Below are 18,311 nucleotides of genomic sequence, written 5' to 3' on the forward strand. Positions count from 1 at the left end.
GCAAAGTCTAGATGTGCAAAGCTAGCAGAGACACAACTTAACAGACTTAGGCCCCTTTCACACCGAGGCGGTTTTCAGGCGCTACATTGCTAAAAATAGTGCCAGAAAAAAATGGCCCCTTTCACTCCAGTGTGAAAGCCGGAGGGCTTTCACACTGGAGCAGTGCGCTAGCAAGACGGTGAAAAAAGTCCTGCTAGCCGCATCTTTGGAGCGGTGAATGCACTCTGGGGGCAGCGCGGCTATAAACCCAGCTATCGCCCGAAAAAGGGTTAAAAATAGCGGCGCTTTACCTCCGATGCCCACACCGCCCCAGTGTGAAAGGGGTGTAAAGGCTGGAATTAAAGCAAAAAGGTGGTTCAACAAAATATGGACACAAGGGGGTGATCCCATTTCCAACTCCATGATTTTGTTTAATTTTTTTTCCCCTGACATGTTGCCATTCTATATCTTTTACTTGGATCTTATAAGCTGCACTAGAAAAATAAACAAACAAACAGTCTTCATTTCAGGCTGCAAAAGCAACAAAATGCTATTTTACTGGAGGGTGGTGAAATATATATATATACATACATACATACATACATACACATATATACATACTATATATATATATATATATATATATATATATATATATATATATATATATATATATATATATATATATATATATATATATATATATATATATATATATATATATATATACATATACACACACACACACACACACACACATACACACACACACACACTTTCTAGGGCAGACTAGATGGGCTAGTTGGTTGCCGTTGTTTCTGCGAGTCATGGGATAATGGCACTTGTTTGCAACACTATGCCACTACACCACCTCCAAATGCTTTTAGTATTACTAGGCAACAGCACCACTCTGGTGACTCACATTAAAGACCCTCACTACCCCCCTCATGCCATTCGGCTTACAGAACAGAACATCCACTTGTTCTATAGCAACTCCAAAGAGACAAGTGAAGGTGTTGTCATGTGCCGTTCACAACAGAGGAAAAAGCAGGTTTCAAAGTTGTATCACAAGGCTAATGTGTGTTCTGAATACAGAATAAAAACTGACAAAAGGGGTAAATCATGATCATATAATTATCTCAGAGCAATTTTACAAAAAAAAAAAGTAAAAAAGTAAAAAAATTAGGACAGGTGAAAAACGAACAAGGTAATGGAAAGTCAGAATTAGCTTGGTTTAATTTTTAAAAAGATATTTAAATATTCAAATATCTTATTCACAGAAGGTAAATAATCAGTAAATAGGAACCAATTCCTAGGAGATGCACTGAAATTTTGGTGACAAGCATAGAATTTAAAGGAACGCATTTACCTTGAACTTTTCTTGCGCTAAAAAAAGGTGCCAATAAAATTCACATTCATTTAAATTTATATTAAATTAAAAAGTGGAATATAAAAAAAAATAATTCTATACAATATATTTAAAAAAATAATTTTGGTTTCGACCAAGTGCATCCTGCATGCATTTCCGGTACTAGAATTTCCATTCGATGCACCTATATTTCATATGAATCTTCCATATTTAATACATATTAACAGTAGAGAAAAGTAAGTGTGTGTGTGTGTGTGTGTGTGTGTGTGTGTGTGTGTGTGTGTGTGTGTGTGTGTGTGTGTGTGTGTGTGTGTCAGCTACACAACAGAATGAGCAGAATCCACAGTAGAGCTACTGAACGGAGTGGTTGACTTTTGGAACACACCCTAAGACAACACATCTTTATCAGACTAGAGTTCTGCTTAAAAAAAAAAATTATATCATTGTAATTAAAAACTGATCAGAAAGTGGGACTTAATAGGGAGTCTGAAAGAGAAAAACAGAGCGCCTCAGATGAATTGCCAAAGGTTGGAGTAGCAGAGGATGAGCTTTGCTATGACTCAGAACTGAATCACACTTCGGGATTAACACTTGTGGGAGAGATCTGCACTTTGGAGTAAATGCCTCTCCGCCTATCATGCTGCAATGACATGTTACTGAAGAACTCAAAAGATAAAACGGCATCAAAGAGCACAGAGATCAGATAAGGCAGATGTGGCTGAACTACCTTCACAACCATCATCTACAGGCCACATTGGGCAATACACTAGTATAAAAGCAGGTACTTCTATAGCGCCGTCAATTTACGCAGTGCTTTACATATACAGTACATTCATCTCAGCCCCTGCCCTCAACGAGCTTACAATCTAGGGTCCCTAAACTTACATTTATACACAAACATTAAGGCCAATTAACCTACCAGCAGATCTTTGGAGCGTGGGAGGAAACCAAAGTAGCCAGAGGAAACCACACAGGCACAGAGAGAACATGCAAACTCCAGGCAAAGAGTGCTGTGGATTGGAATGGACAACCCTAGTGCTGCCAGGCAGAAGTGCTAACCACTGTGCTAGCCCAAGCACATCCGATGCCGGAAGGTGTGGAGGGGCATAGTTACAGGTTTCAAGGCAGCAACGCCTCTTTCTGAAGCCTGGTGAATGGTTATTGCGGTCATGTGCTCTACTACATGAGCACGACAAATGCCATATCCCAACTCAGGAGAGGGTGCCTGCATATACACTGGGGCCATGAAGAATACACATAGCCATTCTCTAACATGAAGTTGGATCACAGCATGATAATCTGGAGGAAGCAGAGAACAATATTGAGAAGAATTTTTTAAAACCAGATGTTTGTCACACGAACACTTGGTATCTTATTGCATGAATAGGGTTTTTATTTTTTACTGTAACCCAAGGATGTGTGCTTTACCTAAAAAAAAAAATTGATACTAAGCATTGCACCCGTATACAAACTCAGAAAATTAAATCTCTTCAAATAATTTATATAAAAAAAAAAAAAAAAAAAAAAAACAGGCAGCTTATAAATGAACATATTTGCCAGTGAATTATATAAAAAAAAAAAAAAAACACCCCACACACTTAAGCCGTCATTGTGTTAGAAAAAAATAAATACCAACTTTTGTATACCTGTAGCATGGATATTTGGACAGAGTTATCTGTCAGAACAGCGGCTGCGTCCGATTGGATGCAGCAGCTGTTTGACAATCTGCCACCTGGCTTCATCAATTCTGCAATCAAAGGATGGCCAGCTATAAAGAGATGACATAGAGAGCTGGATGTTCTTAAAGTAAACCCGGTATAAAAAGGGTCATTACAATACACCGCAGAACGCTGACCAGGGATTTTACCAGATAACCTTTTATTTTCCTATTTATGCAAACTTCACCACGCTTTAGAAGATGGCTTTTTTTGCATTTTAGAAAGATTCAACTTTGAATACATCTCCCACCTTCGTAAACCTTTGGTGTTGGAGGTGTCAATCAGAAAGTCTGAATAACCAGTTTACAGCCGCACTGATTGTGACATCTTTGTAGGCCGGTCTTGGCACAATCACATGCTGTAAACCGTGCTGAAAACATTTGTATCTGTCCTCTGAATGATGGCTTTCATAAACAATGTGCACACTATCAACACAGGCCGTTATCTTCTCTGTTCTACAAGCTTTCCATGGGCCAGATAGGGAAAACTGCATTGTTTAGAACTTTCTGCTCTGGCTTATGGCAGCCAAAGTAACCTGCAAGTCATCAAATAGAAGGACACATTGTGGAACTCTGAAAACTCAATTAGCAACAGGATACAAGTCCTCCGCACTCACTATCTGTACATCGGATCACTGTCTGGAGGATGCCATGAGGTCCTACTGATCAGTGGACACTTCAGAGGCCAACAACCCATTCACACTTTTGCAACTTGTCAAGCGACTTTGGATAAAGACACATGACAAGTCGAACCCCAACAATATCCATTCATATATATGTGCAACTTAAAGTCGCAGCTGCTTCAAAGTCATTCATACACTACTTTGGTTCCACTCATACAACTTGAGGGCCATAGGACTTCAATGTTAACCTTCAAAAGTTACATGAAAAGTTGTACCTGAATGTGTTGCATGCAACAGTGAGTCCGACTTTACAGAGGGACAAACAAGTCGCACCCATCCAAACTTGTGCTACTTTGGAGTTGTACAAGTGTGAATGGTGCCTTAGTCCACCTTTCTGATTGTATCATATTTAGGGAGCAACATGAACACAACTTCACATTGCCCAACAAACACAAAGTGGTTCTAAAGCCAAAAAATAAAATAAAAAAACACACACACCCCCTTTGCTGCCCCCCCCCTCCCTTATTCTTACTTGAGCCCATTCCAATCCAGCAATGTGCACAAGAGCAATGGCTCTCATTGCAGTCTCTCATTGGGCAGATTGATAGAAGTGGCAGCCATTGGCTCCCGCTGCCACCAAATGCTGTGACAAGGGAGCGAGGGGGTCTGGAGCAAGCCCACATGTGCCCCCATTGAAAGCAGCTTTGCATGGGGACACTCGCCGAAGAGAAGGGGCCTGAAGTGCCAGCAGGGGACCCCAAAAAAAGGAGAATTGGGGCTGCCCTGTGCCAAACCATTGCTGGGAGTACCAAGATGGCTGTCGCCATCTTCTCACTGCAGGCTTGTCGCTGCTTTTCAAAGTCAAACATCAAAACCATGTCACGCATTTAAAAATACTGTTTCAGTAAATAAGGTGCGTTTATTGCTAAAAAGTGTGAAGTTCAAGACTTGACGGGATGTAACAAGATGTCCGCTGATGCCTTCACTTTCTGTCATATTAGGAAACCCTGTTGGAATGCATGGCGCATGCGCAGCGAGCATTTTTGGTCGGAATTTCAATTCCGTTACATTTTCTGATGGGTAGCTGTATTCCGATAGACCAGGGGTTCTCAACTCTGTCCTCAAGGACCCCCAAAAGGCCATGTTTGCCTTTATCTTGCACAAGTGCTTAAAATCAGAGTCAATGGCTTGGTATTTTGGACAGCTATTTTATCTAAGAGCCCTTTCACACTGCAGTGTTTTGCAGGCGCTACAGCACTAAAAAATAGTGCCTGCAAAGCACCCCAAAACAGCCGCTGCTGTCTCTCCAATGTGAAAGCCCCGAGGGCGCACACACGGGAGTGGTGCACTAGTAGGATGGTAAAAAAAAAAAAAAAAAATTATATATAAAAGGTCCTGCTAGCAGCATCTTTGGAGCAGTGTATACACCGCTCTTGCCCATTGAAATCAATGGGGCAGAGCAGCTATACCGTCGGTAAAGCGCCTCTGCAGAGGCGCTTTGCAGTGGTTTTTAACCCTTTTCTCGGGCGCTGGCGGAGGGTAAATCCGCCCCTCTAGTGGCCGAATAGTGCCGCAAATCCTTTACCGCCGATGCACCTCCCGCACTAGTGTGAAAGGGGCCCACGAGAAATTCCCAAAACATGTCCTGTTGGGGGTACTTGAGGACAGGGTTGAGAACCCCTGTGATAGAACACCGGGGGAAAAGACTAAGTGCCAGTGCACTGATCGCAGTTGCAATGTTCAGCATACTGTAATGAAAATATTAAATGCATTTTATTAATTAATGTTGATGCATTTATTACATTTCTTGCAAAAAGAAAGTTCTGCCTTTAAGAGCCAGTCTTTCTTAAAAAAAACGTAATAAATAAAAATAAACCACACAGGCTCTTATATTGTGGATCATATAAAAAGGACATATTCACCAGTATAAAAAAAAAAAAAAAAAAAAATAAAAAAAGTATCCTCCATTACTAGCCCTCAATAAACATTCTATACTTTGCTTGTTGTGCAGTTGTGAACAGGGATAGACAGTCACACTGGTCATAAAATATGTATGCTGCCACTGATAATCTTTTGGAAATGTCATTTGCCCGACGACATTGCCTCCAGGATCTTCCAAAATCAAAAACCATAGACAAACACAGGGGTAAGAATTTATTGAGTTTGACTTTAAAGTTCAACTCCCTATCTAGCAGGGAAGAGGACCTGATCTTTCTCTGCTACAATTTCACTTACAGGTCTCTCCTGACCATCTCTACAAAACCATGAGACAAGCAGCAGCACACTGATGTGCTCATCTGTCATTCTGCATTCTCCTTCAATCAGCAACTTCTCTGCACTGCAGCACACCAGATTGGCTACTTATGCTGCTCCTCCCTCCAACCCTATGAGCTCTGTTGTGAAGTGAACTACAAGTCAAATTCAGGAACTTTACACTGCTTGCATTTATTAACCATTTGACTTTTTTTTTTTTTTAAACATTGTCCCTTTACCTTTTTTTTCCAATTAACTTCATTGCTATCAAACATCCCTTGATAGAGTAGACTGTGACAGATCCATTTTATGTAAATATCTATAGTCTTTGAAACCCCTCATCTCTCCTCACTGTAAAAGTGATCAGCTGGCTATATAGCCACTCTGATCAATTTTACCTTAAAGAGAATCAGCAGTTGCATAAAATTGATGATACCGGGATAGCGGTTGTGGCTACAACCATGATCCGGGTATAACCACCTCAATGCAAAGCTGTAAAATATACATTGGTGGTATGGCGATGGCTAAATTAGAGCTGTATTAACTTGTATTTTCTACATCGGCCTGGAATAAAAGCAGTATTAAAGCAAACCTTATATTGCAGCTTACCAATTCATAGATGTGATGGCTGCATTCGTTTTCTTTAGGCTTTCTTCCAATTTTCATGTGGTGATGCAGCCAGGAAGTTTGTTTTACAAAATAATAAACTTATAGATATAAGAAGTTACAGGGATGAGGCAAACCATTTAATACTGATGGGAGTGCTTACACTGATCAGCTTCTTATATAAAACCTTTATCCCAAAAGGAAAAATAAAATAAATAGGCAGCCACCACATATAATAATTGAGCAATATATTATAGATACTAAAAACTGTTTAAAACTAGTATACATCCTTAATTGAAAAAAAGGGTACTATTGTGCACAGCATCCTCCAAATCCCTTAATTTTTTTGAAATGCTGAGATCTGATAAAAGGTGGCTACATCTCTTCTCTATGGTCCCACAGTATGTAGGAACGTAGTCATTTTCTATGGAATGTGTAGCATAAGGCAGCGCACATGACCACACACTGCTTGTTCCAAACAGAAGCAAGAGGAAAAAGGAGGGGTCCAGGAGCTTAATGAGAGGATCTTACAAGATCACAGGGGAAAACAAAAAACAGCAAGAATGATTTTATGAAAGATAGAATCCAGGACCAGCCAGTAGTGTTGTATAGAATTTTTTTTTTTTTTTCGGGGGAGAATACAAATATTGTTTAGGGTCACTGTAAGCTTTGTTCATGAATGGACCGAAAACCTCTTGTACACAAAGCAGCTCATAAAACGTATGTTTAGGAGTGTTTATTGGAATCCAGTGGAAGGAACAAGCAGTTACAAATCAGACAACTCAGGTATTATGTTGGAAAACATGATTAATGGAATGGAGTCATGCAATAAATGCAGTCACTCCGCTTTGAACATGTTAATAAGTCACCAACAAGGCAGAAGCTCAGATGATGGAAAGGCCTGTGTAGGCTGAGAAAAACCAAGCTGGAGGCTTAGGTATAACAGAATATTTCTTCTTCCCCACACCGTCCAATAAGAATTCTGGTATTTTAAAGCAGAACTGAACCCATCAATTTAAAAGTTAAAAAAAAAAAAAAAAAGTTACATTCCTGGCATGCTGGGATTGCCAACTGTCACATTGGTTGAGCCCTCAACCAAACCATCAATTGTCTGGGGTCATAGCTAATCACATGTGTAGCACCATTGCAGTTGCAGCTCAAACAGAGGCCAAGATGGCAGCTTCCTTCCTTGGTGGAAAAGGCGGGGGGGGGGGGGGGGGGAGGGGGGTGTTGGTTATTTACACTTTAAAAGCCGCACTAGGAAAATGACAGTTGGAAGTGTATTTGTTGCCACTGTAAGACCTTTAAGATCATCAATTTACCCATTAGCCTATGGAACACCAAAATCCAAACCAGATTAATAATATTTGGCCAGTTAGAACAGTTTATACATTGTAAATGTTTATCGACTGAATTTGGCTTGGCTGGAGATGCAATTTAACAGTTAATAATTAAAAAGCTTTTGTAAATTAATGTAGAACTTCACTCAAAAAGTGTGTTTGCTCCTCCCCCCCCCCCAGCCTGTAATGGAGATACCTGCTGCTGCTTCCACTTTTGCAACTTTGAGGCAAAAAAAATACCATTTTAAGCTAAAGCTGGTCATTAAACAGTCAACAGAAGGGTAGGGTAGGGTTGGATTAGGGACCAGCTCAAGGCCAAACCTATCTGAACTATCCCAGCAAACAGCCAATCATATGTGGAGACAACATTCCCCGCCCCACACCCAAAACGTATACAAGGGGTGCAGCTGCAGAGCAGGAAATGTCTCCATCACTTATGATTGGCTGTCCACATCAACTTATTATTGGTAGGATAGCTTATGTGGGTTCTGACTCAAAAGCCCAAACCCACCCGAGATAATCCCTGGTTAAGACGAGTCTTGATAACACGTTGCATTTTAAAGATTGTTTTTTTTTTTTTATTTGGCTTGCAGACCTAATTAAAACAATACATGCCAGTACACCAGCAGTATCACCACACTCATGTAACACTTACCCATTTAGTGCAATGTAGTTTGATTGCATTTTATGTGTTGCAAAACGCACACATCTGAAAAGGACACATTTAGCCAGATTCCCTTACATACAAAAAGGCCAAGATATTTCAAAACCACTTTTAAAAATCACAAAAAAAAAAAAAAAAAATCAAACAGAGCAAGGAAACCTTAACCACGGTGTACGTCTACGGCTAGACTGACCTTGGTTGCCTTCATGCATTGGAGCAATTTTACTGAAAGTACTGAGAGATGCAATGCGTTAGAGCAACCCATTCATTTTGGTCCATGAACTGTCAGGTCCTACACAATTTTTTAAACAACGCATAAAAAGCACATACCTCTGCAGCAGGCTGTAGAGTTTAGCTGGCACTCCATAAACCTTGAAAAGCAATGAACATCTACATTTTATTACAATGGGAGGCCAGGTATTTCAAGGTTTGCAGCAGACAGGAGGTGACTTTGCATTAAAGTTACAAAAATAAATATGTCAAAAGTAAAAAGGCCACACAAAGGGGCCAAATAATTGGGCAGAACTGGGACACCATGCACATCCTCCCCTTTTTTAAACCTGCGGCATTCACCAACCCTGGTGAATAGGTTGCAAAGGCACCGCAGGATGTATATTACAAACTGGGTCAAGCAGGTGATAAATTGATGGAGTCATTTTTCTTCATAACTGTCCCTGAAAGACTGGCCATGAACTGACATGTGAGAGACAACCCCTTTTCCTACACTGGACAATGCCCACTCTATTGTCAAAGTTCTAATATCCATACTTCTCGTGTTTATTGCTTCTGGGTTTACTAGGAGCAATGTGATTTTTAATGGTACAGATGGTAAATGAGGACCTAACTTAGGGTCAGAATGTAATATGGACCAGTGTTTCTTAATCACATGGGTGATGGTCCTGAAATTCGCCGTTAAAGCCTGTGATGAGCCTAGCTCTGTGTTTAGTCATTCCCTGTTGCCTGGGGACATTATCACTGGGACAACGTTTGGCAAGACATGATTCAGATGGTTCCCAAGGGTAGCCCATCTCTCTGAATTTGTCAAACAGGAAGCCGCTCTGTGCAAGGAGGAACTGTTCTTTAGGGATATTACCCTTCCAAGACGGATGGTAGCGGCTCCCCAAAATGTAAATACGAGTTGCCACCAAGTGGCTTGGAGTGATTAACAGCGACAATATAGAGTCATTATGCTTAAGCTCCAAATGGTCAGGGTCAATGACATGTGTGAATGTAAGGCCCAGGTTGTTGGTGTTGAAAATATGCAACAAATGACAGGAAACTGTTAGCGTTACCATCCCAAATGATAAGCACGTCATCAATATACCTGCCATAGAAAACAAGGTATTTCATGAATGGGTTATTTGCCGAAATTGAATGTTCCTCCCAAAACCTCATTGTTAGATTGGCATTGCAGGGTGCAAAACTTGCACCCATCGCTGTCCCTCTTATTTGTAGATAAAATTTGTCCAAGAAGAAAATTATGTTCAAGACAAAAAACTTTCCTGTTTGGCTATGGGACAGGAAGTGAAATCTCTGCAACTGGACACAGATGGAGAAAAAAAAAAAAAATAATATTATATATCTATCTATATCTATCTGACAGGTTATAACCCTCCCTTGCTCCACCCAAAATGAAAAAAAAAAAGTTTTGCCTATAGTTCCAATTTAAACTTATCAGTATGCCAACTTCCTCCCATTTTGCACACCTCACCCTTTCTGTCACCAACACCAGAAACTAGTCTCCTCAGCAGACCAGGAAGGGTTAAGCTGCTCAGCAGGTCAACGTGTGATCCCAGCAGGGAGCGATTTAAAAAAGCAGTCTTTATTTTGCTTAACAACCTCGTTTATATCCAGGCCTTTTCTCCATCAGGGCAGATCCTTCACAGCTAGAAGCCCTTTCAATCATTTACTTAGGATGTCTGCTGCAGAACAAATGCTCTTGCTCATGCAGATGAGCTTGCCAGACTTCTGTGTACTTTACAGTCTCAGGGTCCTCATTGTTCTCTGTGAAACATGAGTCCTTAATATGGAAACCAGGGCAGCGCAGGAAGATAAAGAGAGGAAAAGATCAATATGTGCACTTTTACAGGCACTTTCCTGGAGAAAATAACTGTAGTGTTGCACAGATTACAAAAAAAAAAAAAAGTTCAAGGAACCCAAGTCATTTCGTTTTTCCTTGAGAGCAAAGGCAAGCAGGCTGGGTGGAAGTTTTAACCACAAACAAAGGCTTGCTGGTTGTATCCAAGATGATCCACTTAGTACATTCAGCCTGCCCATACACTGTTCACATGTCAGTTGGTCCCTACTGAACCGGACAAGGTTCGAACAGTGTATGGTCTACCTTAGTGAACTGACTGGCCTCAAGTGATCTACATGAAACAAATCCTCCTACATAAGTTTTACCAGTTTATCTGCATCATTATATTGTAAAGTGCTGTGCAAACTGTTGGCGCCATATAATTCCTGTATAATACTACTACATCTGTTCAAAATGCTGGGGGCAGGGGGCTGAAGCTACACTCTGCAGAGATCAGTGAGGAGAGCAGAAAGCTGAGGGGAGGGGAAAAGCACCAGGAAAGGAAAATGACGTTAAGTACCAGCACACTGCTAGTGTGAGCACACACTTCATTTATTCTCATGCCTTTAGATACATTTGTGCAGGACTGGCCCTAGAAGCATAAAAATCAAGCAATATTACATCTACATCTATGTGAAAGCAAAGTGTATGCATGTGTTTATGCAAAGCACATAAAACCAGACCAGCATGGCACAGTTCCAAGAAATGTTAAAAATGAGCCGACCATAATATGGCATGTAATCATCCAGGGGCCTTTACCCTTAGGTGGACACTTGTAGTTAGTGATGCACCCAGGGTTTTCAGCATTGTGCCAAAAGAAAAAAAAAAAAAAAAAGAAGAAAAATAAGTGTCGATAATGGCTACCGAAAACGCATTTGATTTTACCTTCCTTTTAGTGTTATTTTCATAGGTCATGCGATTCAAAAAATACATGGAAAACACGGGTGCATTTTTTATGCGTTCAATGCAGCTTTCCAAATATGCACCAAAAATGCAGCACGCAGGCTTTATCACCATTTCAAAAAGAGGCCGATAATGGCCAACAATTTTATATTCATGATATTAAAGTCGAATACAAAATAAATACATTCTGAATGTTCAGTTCTGAAATTTTGATTTCGGTGCACCGCTAAGACTACTTTCACACTGGGGTGGGGGTGCATTGGCAGTAAAGTGCAGCTAGTTTTAGCGGCGATTTTCACAACCGCTAGCGGCTGAAGATATCGTTAACAACGCCCATGTTGCGGCGCTGCCTATTCATTTTAATGGGCAGGGCCTTTTGGATACACCGCTCTGAAACATGCTGCTTGCAGGCCTTTTTTTCCTTGTCCCGCAAGAGCACCACCCCAGTGAGAAAGCATGCCGGCTTTCACACAAGGAAGGCATGAGAGGCGCTTTTCAGGCACTATTTTTAGCGCTAAAACACATGAAAAGCGCCTCGGTGTGAAAGGGGTCTAATTGTAGTATACGGCAAGAAATCCCTAGTTTTCCTTTCATTGCCTCCAACTTATTACTTCTAATAGGATGTCCTGCAAACTCCAGACAGCAGTTCCTCCAGTCTGAATTAGGCTGAAGAGAGAGGTGCTCAGAGAAGAGAAAAAAAAAAAAAAAAAAAAAAAAAAAAAAGCACATATAACGTATTCCAGTAAAGCACATAATTCTGTTTTGTTGGATGGCGACTTACTTGAGAAAATATCTTTGTCCTGATGGGGTTTTGGCCATCTCCCATCCTGGTGGCAGGGGAACGTCATCTGGGATTTCATAGGAAGACTGTCGAAGATGCTGACCTGGTGGGGCAGGACCTGGAGGAGGAACCACACCTGGCGGAGGAAGTGCACCGGGCGACACGCCGCCGAGCTGCAGGGAGGCTGGGGAAGAGTGAGCGCGAACATGTTGGGGAGTCAATGCACCCGCTGAACCTCCATCTGTGCTGGCCTGTAAAGAGGCAAGTGCGGTGTTAAAATTAAAAAACCCCCACACAAAAAAATAACCACCCGCCCACCACCACACAAACACACTGAGGATTTGCCATATGCATGACTAACATATATGAAGTCCATGTTTTGGAAAAAAAAAAAATGCACCCATTTTTGAAGCAAAAAATAAAAAAGTTGATATTTACAAATGGGCATGCAAAGCATTGCAACCACAATCAGTAGAAAAGGCTACTGCAGACTCTTCCTCCAGCTTTCTGCATACCAAGGTACAGATATTTAAGTTAGAGAACTGAAGGAAGTGTCAATGGATTAGGAGTGCGGTAATCCCCACACTTTGTTCCATTGGGAACTACGGTGCAGACAGAATAGAACTCTGAATGAAAGCAAAGCACCATGTCACACCCAAAATACAAGCGCAACATGATCTAATATATGTGTTAGCATTTAAATCTAAAAGTTGCCCATACACTATGAATTTTATCTGGTTCATTAAGCTGCAATTTACTCTGCGGGTGGCCCTGTTGTCACCCTCAAACCCAACATCATTCGATTAAAAAAAAAAAAAAAAAAAAAATGTAAGGATTCCAGATGGAACAGTTTCAGCCAAACCTCAGATGCAGCCACAGTTCAGGTATTCCAACAGCTGTCAAAATACAACCACTGCAGTAGATAAGCACTGTATGAACAAAAAAAATTAAATAAAAAATTAAATAAAAAAATCAGGGTATGGCCAGCTTGACACTTCTATTCTGGTTCCTCTCTGCACTTAGTTTTCCAGGTACAGCTGACATCACCATGCACACAAGGGCTGCAGCCATCTTGTTGGTTAGAAACTATGGTTTGGAATGACATGCTGATTTTAGCTTAATTGTTTGTGTATTCTGGTACTCTTAAATGCTAAATTTCTTTTAATGCTACACATTGCGTGGTTTCTGTTCTGCTTCCTATGGGGCCCTATCTGACAGAGTGACCAATCCAGATGATTTTAAAAGGGTCAGGAAGCTGTCTGGAGATTTTGACCATGGTTGGTGTTGAATTGAGCTCTGTTGATCACCTGTAATTAGGTGATCTACAGCTGAGGGCAAGAGGCTGTGTGTAGGACTTTTAACATCCCAGCTCCAGTGTGAAAGCATTCGGGCTTTCATACTGGAATGACAGGAGAGGGACTTTTTGCAGGCGCTATAGTGCCCGTAAAGCGCCTCAGTGTGAAAATAGCCTAATAATTGGTGAGCTGTTAACTGGAGCTGAGGGTTTTTTTCTGGTGTTCTAATCACGAAAAAAAGGAAACTGTAGACACAGCTGGCTTGACTGGATTCCATTTAAAACTGTTCACCTAAAGGGTATAGTGCCACAACGCTCATGCACAGTGGTTTGTGGGGTGGGAAAAGCCTTCATTCCTTCCCATCACATTAAGTGTTGTCTGGAAACACGTTATGAAGTGTTCAATAGAAGACAAAGCCACCCATTAATGACAAGGTGAGTTACCTATGGTATAATGTGGCAAAAGCTGAAAATAAAAAAATAAAAAAATTTGGGAGCTTGTCATCTTAGCCTAGAAGCATCTCAATAGCAAAAAGGAACACCTTAAAAATTTCCAAGTGACAAAATGTGTTATCAGCCAAGTTCCTCCAGAGTTTGTTAGGGGTTTCTTGAGCTGCGACTGGTCCAATGTCACCAGGAAGAGAATTCTGCCCACCACTGGAAGGAGGGCACTCTTCCCCAATGACCACCAATATAAGGGCCATTTTCCCTGTACACTAATCTTAGTAGGGGTTCCTCCAGATCTGAAAATTATTTCAAAGGGTTCCTCTTGGTTGGGTGAAAAGTTGAGAAGGGCTGCTATAGACTACAGAGCGACGTCATCGTGGCTCCAGCCACTCACATAGCTGGAGTTTGCGAACCAGGAAGGAAGGAAGACCGGGTGAAGATGGAAGCGCCTTCAGCGGTGACAGCACGCTACTGGAGGGCTTCGTTCTAAGGCGATGCATACTGGCACATTATGACATTGACTTGCAGGTTAAAAAAAAGTAAAAGCCCAGAGTTTCTAGTTTGATAAACTTTAAATCGGGAAACCTGTTTCAATGACAACTGTCTAAGAGGGAATTTCCTATGCCTTTTTATTTTGTCACTAAAAATAAAATGAAAATCTTCCCAACGGGAACAGAAAAAGTCTGATGTTAGTTTTAGCTATTCCCTACTAGACTTGCTTCATTCTTCACAAGATTTACATTCAGCTGATCCCTTCCACATGTCAGTGAAGGATCTCATTGATCAAAGGTCATGGTATACTAGTAATAGTCACATTCAATGTTCAACATTAAAGAACACGTCTAGTTTCATGTGACCAACTTGCCACAAGCGGACCCCCACCCCCTTCACATTTTCCTTTTCACCTGAAGTCTTTTAGACCATTTATTGTGTGAACATTCTCAAATCCCTTAGTAAAGCACAAATCACAGCTTGTGAGGGAAATACAATTGGAGAGAACTACTTCTCAGCAAATACCATAGTGTATTATTTTTCCCATATAGAACATCCTCAGGTCTGAGCACTGTACCTCATATCCCAGGGGCATCGGCCCTTTCTACAGATACCATGCAAGAGCTACTATGGCCCATATTACTATGTCAGATGATGGCTGAACTTGCGCTCTGATCACCTAGCACAGGGATATGCAATTAGTGGACCTCCAGCTCTTGCAAAACTACAAGTCCCATCATGCCTCTACCTCTGGGTGTCATGCTTGTGGCTGGCAGTCTTGCAGTTCTGAAACAGCTGGAGGTCCGCTAACTGCATATCCCTGACCTAGCAGATCCATGTAGCAGTAGAGACGTGTACCTAGCAGAACTTGGTACCCACTCCCCCCCCAAAAAAAAAAAAAAAAAATTAAAAAAAGGGATTTACAATAAGGAAGAGGGGGGGGGGGGGGGGGGGGGAAGAACTTCCTTTATTAGAAGTTATGCTTAAACTCCTGTGCATTACCCTGTACTTCTAAGAGCCCTTTCACACTGTGCTGCCTAGGGCATCAGTGGTAAAGGAGCACTATTTTTAGCTTTGCTTTACCGTCGTTTTAGCGGGGGCAGTTTTAACCCCACCTCTCTGTTAGTGGACGAAAAAAGGGGTTAAATCCTCCCACAAAATGGTGCCGCAGCAGCGTTTTGCCGGCGGTATATCAGTGCTGCCCCACTGATTTCAATGGGGACGAGCGGCGAGTTCACCGCTCCAAAGAAGCTGCTGGCAGGACCTTTTCTGACGCCCTGCCAGTGCATCGTGTGAATGGCGCAGCTGTTTTAGGGTGGTTTGCACTCAGGTGTTATTTTTAACGCTATAGCGCCTGAAAAACGCCCCAATGTGAAAGGGGTCTAACAGGGGACCCGGTGCTGTGATATGACTAAATAACACAGATAGTCTAGACTTGGATAACCTAAAGTTCAACAGCATGCAGTTTTTATCTCACAAGAACTGTAATAAAGCCATATTGTCTGAATAGCCTAAACTATGTTTTCTAACAAATACCATTACAAACACTAGTCCGGGCAAAACTATCGTCTGTTTTGGCTGTCATTGAATGTGCAGACGTTTTGTACCAGGCTTCTACCACCTAGAAAGACCAATAGGAGAGCAGCAAAACGGTAGAGGAAGATCATAGCATTGCATAGAGCAGGAATCCTCAAACTACGGTCCTCCAGCTGTTGCGAAACTACACATCCCATGAGGCATTGTAAAACTGACATTCACAGACATGACTAGGCATGATGGGAATTGTAGTTCCTGAACAACTGGAGGGCCGTAGTTTGAAGACCCATGGCATAGAGAATGCACAGACAATTCTTTGCTGCCATTGTCAAATAATCAGGAAAGAAAAGTCAGCCGTTTCCTTCAACGTGAAGTGAACATTCAGGGTTGAGGAACAATACTGCCAAAATCAAATATGAAAAAAGGTCTAAACTACCGTCCTGCATACTCCAAGTCACCAACTCACTGACAGATCCAGAAAAAAAGAAAAAAAATAGGCAGCTCCCCATATTTCCTTCCTCAGAGGTTACCCTTCAATATATATATGCATGTCCAGCCAAACCTTTTTTCTTACTTTGTGATATGGTGGGAAAGGATTAGAACCCCTGACAAGTTGCTTCCAAGGCTCCACCATAGATTTACGCTCAGCGTGGGACATGGAAATGAGTGGTCATCACTGGAATAGCTGTGCTCACTGCAGTAGTTTCCAGCTTTTAGAGAAAATCCATAGGTATGGTATTATGCATAATTACAATGGCACAGGCTGGACCAATTTAAAGTGGTTGGAAAGCCTTAAAGCTTTTGTTTTATTGGGGTTAAAGATTCTGTTCCTTTAAACATGTACAGAGCACAGTGATGGTGCTGTGTGCAATTTGGCACCTTGTAACACCTGTAATATCTGGCGGATCCTGCCTAGCTATACCCTCCCCTCCGCAAACAGACCACGGTAATCATGCCTGCTGAGCCTGACATAGTGGTCTGTTTGCCTTCATCATCTGCAGCCTGCTCTTCTGTGGGTCTCCTATGTCGTCCTACCCCCCCCCCCCCCCCCCCCCCCCCGTCAGCTTGATTGGCTCCCGTTGCTATCGAAAGCTGTGACAGAGGAATGAAGGGGGGGGGGGGGGACCACTGTCTATGTCAGCAGGACTTGGGAGCGAGGGCCGCTCCTATAAAGGAGGGGCTTGGAGCACCACCAGGGGACCGAAGAAGAAGAGGAACGGGGCTGCTCTGTGCAGAACCATTGAACAGAGCAGGTAAGTATAGGTATGTTTGTTGTAAAAAAAAAAAAAAAATTTACAATCACTTTGTATAAAATGCCATGATTGGAATTCTTTAAAGCATAGAAAAATGCGCAATGGACTGGAAAACCATCAACGCCATCATTGTACCTGAAGGTCAAAAGGCAGGCCATTCTCTCCTGCATGCTCCTATTGGCTCAAACAAATAGACTAAATAGAAATACGCAGGGGATTGGCATATTTTCAGTATCGATAAGGAATGAAAACATTAAAAATAAGGGTCAGAGAAAGGAAAGCAGACACTTAAGTGTTCCTTCATACAGACTGGAAGTTTCTTCTTACACAAAAGGCCAGAACTACACGGGAGAATCTTGTCAATGATCTTAAAGAGGGATTCCTCCCCCCAAAAAAATATTAAAAGCCAGCAGCTATAAATACTACAGCTGATGACTTTTAATAAATGGACACTCGCCTGTCCCGGGTTCCAGCGATGCCGGCAGCCGAGGCCCGAGCGGCCTCGGCTGCTGCCGCCATTCGTGGTGAGGGAATCAGGAAGTAAAGCGAATCGGCTTCACTTTCCGGTTCCCTACTGCGCATGCGCGAGCTGCGCCATGCAATAGGAAATCTCCGCGCTGTCACTGGGACCCGTGTGTGTCCCAGCAGACAGCGCGGCAGGGCAGGAAATGGCGTAGACTCCCGTGGGAGTCTATGCCCGGAAGTGGGTGAAAATACCTAATGTCAATTGTGACACCGGAGGGGGGGTTTCCGATCAGCGGAGGTTCCACTTTAGGGTGGAATCCCGCTTTAAGGCAGCTGGGACCACAGTCACCAAGAAAACAATTGGTAACACACGACGCCGTGAAGGACGGAAATCCTGCAGCACCCGCAAGGTCCCCCTACTCAAGAAAGCACATGTACAGGTCTGTCTGAAGTTTGCTAATGAACATCTGAATGATTCAGAGGAGAACTGGGCGAGAGTGTTGGAGGAGGAG

At 42.1% G+C, this 18,311-nt stretch overlaps 1 protein-coding gene across 4 annotated transcripts in view; it reads right to left on the reverse strand.

The window, feature by feature from the left end:
* YAP1 (Yes1 associated transcriptional regulator) overlaps positions 1 to 18,311 on the reverse strand; it is a 94,652-nt gene that overhangs the window by 60,764 nt on the left and 15,577 nt on the right. For all 4 annotated transcript variants that reach the window (XM_077484394.1, XM_077484393.1, XM_077484392.1 and 1 more), the window contains exon 2: positions 12,313 to 12,563. In XM_077484394.1, the coding sequence (XP_077340520.1) occupies positions 12,313 to 12,563 (251 nt within the window). The remainder of the gene's footprint in view (positions 1 to 12,312; positions 12,564 to 18,311) is intronic.

Source organism: Lithobates pipiens, unplaced genomic scaffold (assembly GCF_037356315.1).
Source record: "Lithobates pipiens isolate NorthernLeopardFrog02 unplaced genomic scaffold, aLitPip1_a1.2 Scaffold_16, whole genome shotgun sequence".
Taxonomy (NCBI): domain Eukaryota; kingdom Metazoa; phylum Chordata; class Amphibia; order Anura; family Ranidae; genus Lithobates; species Lithobates pipiens.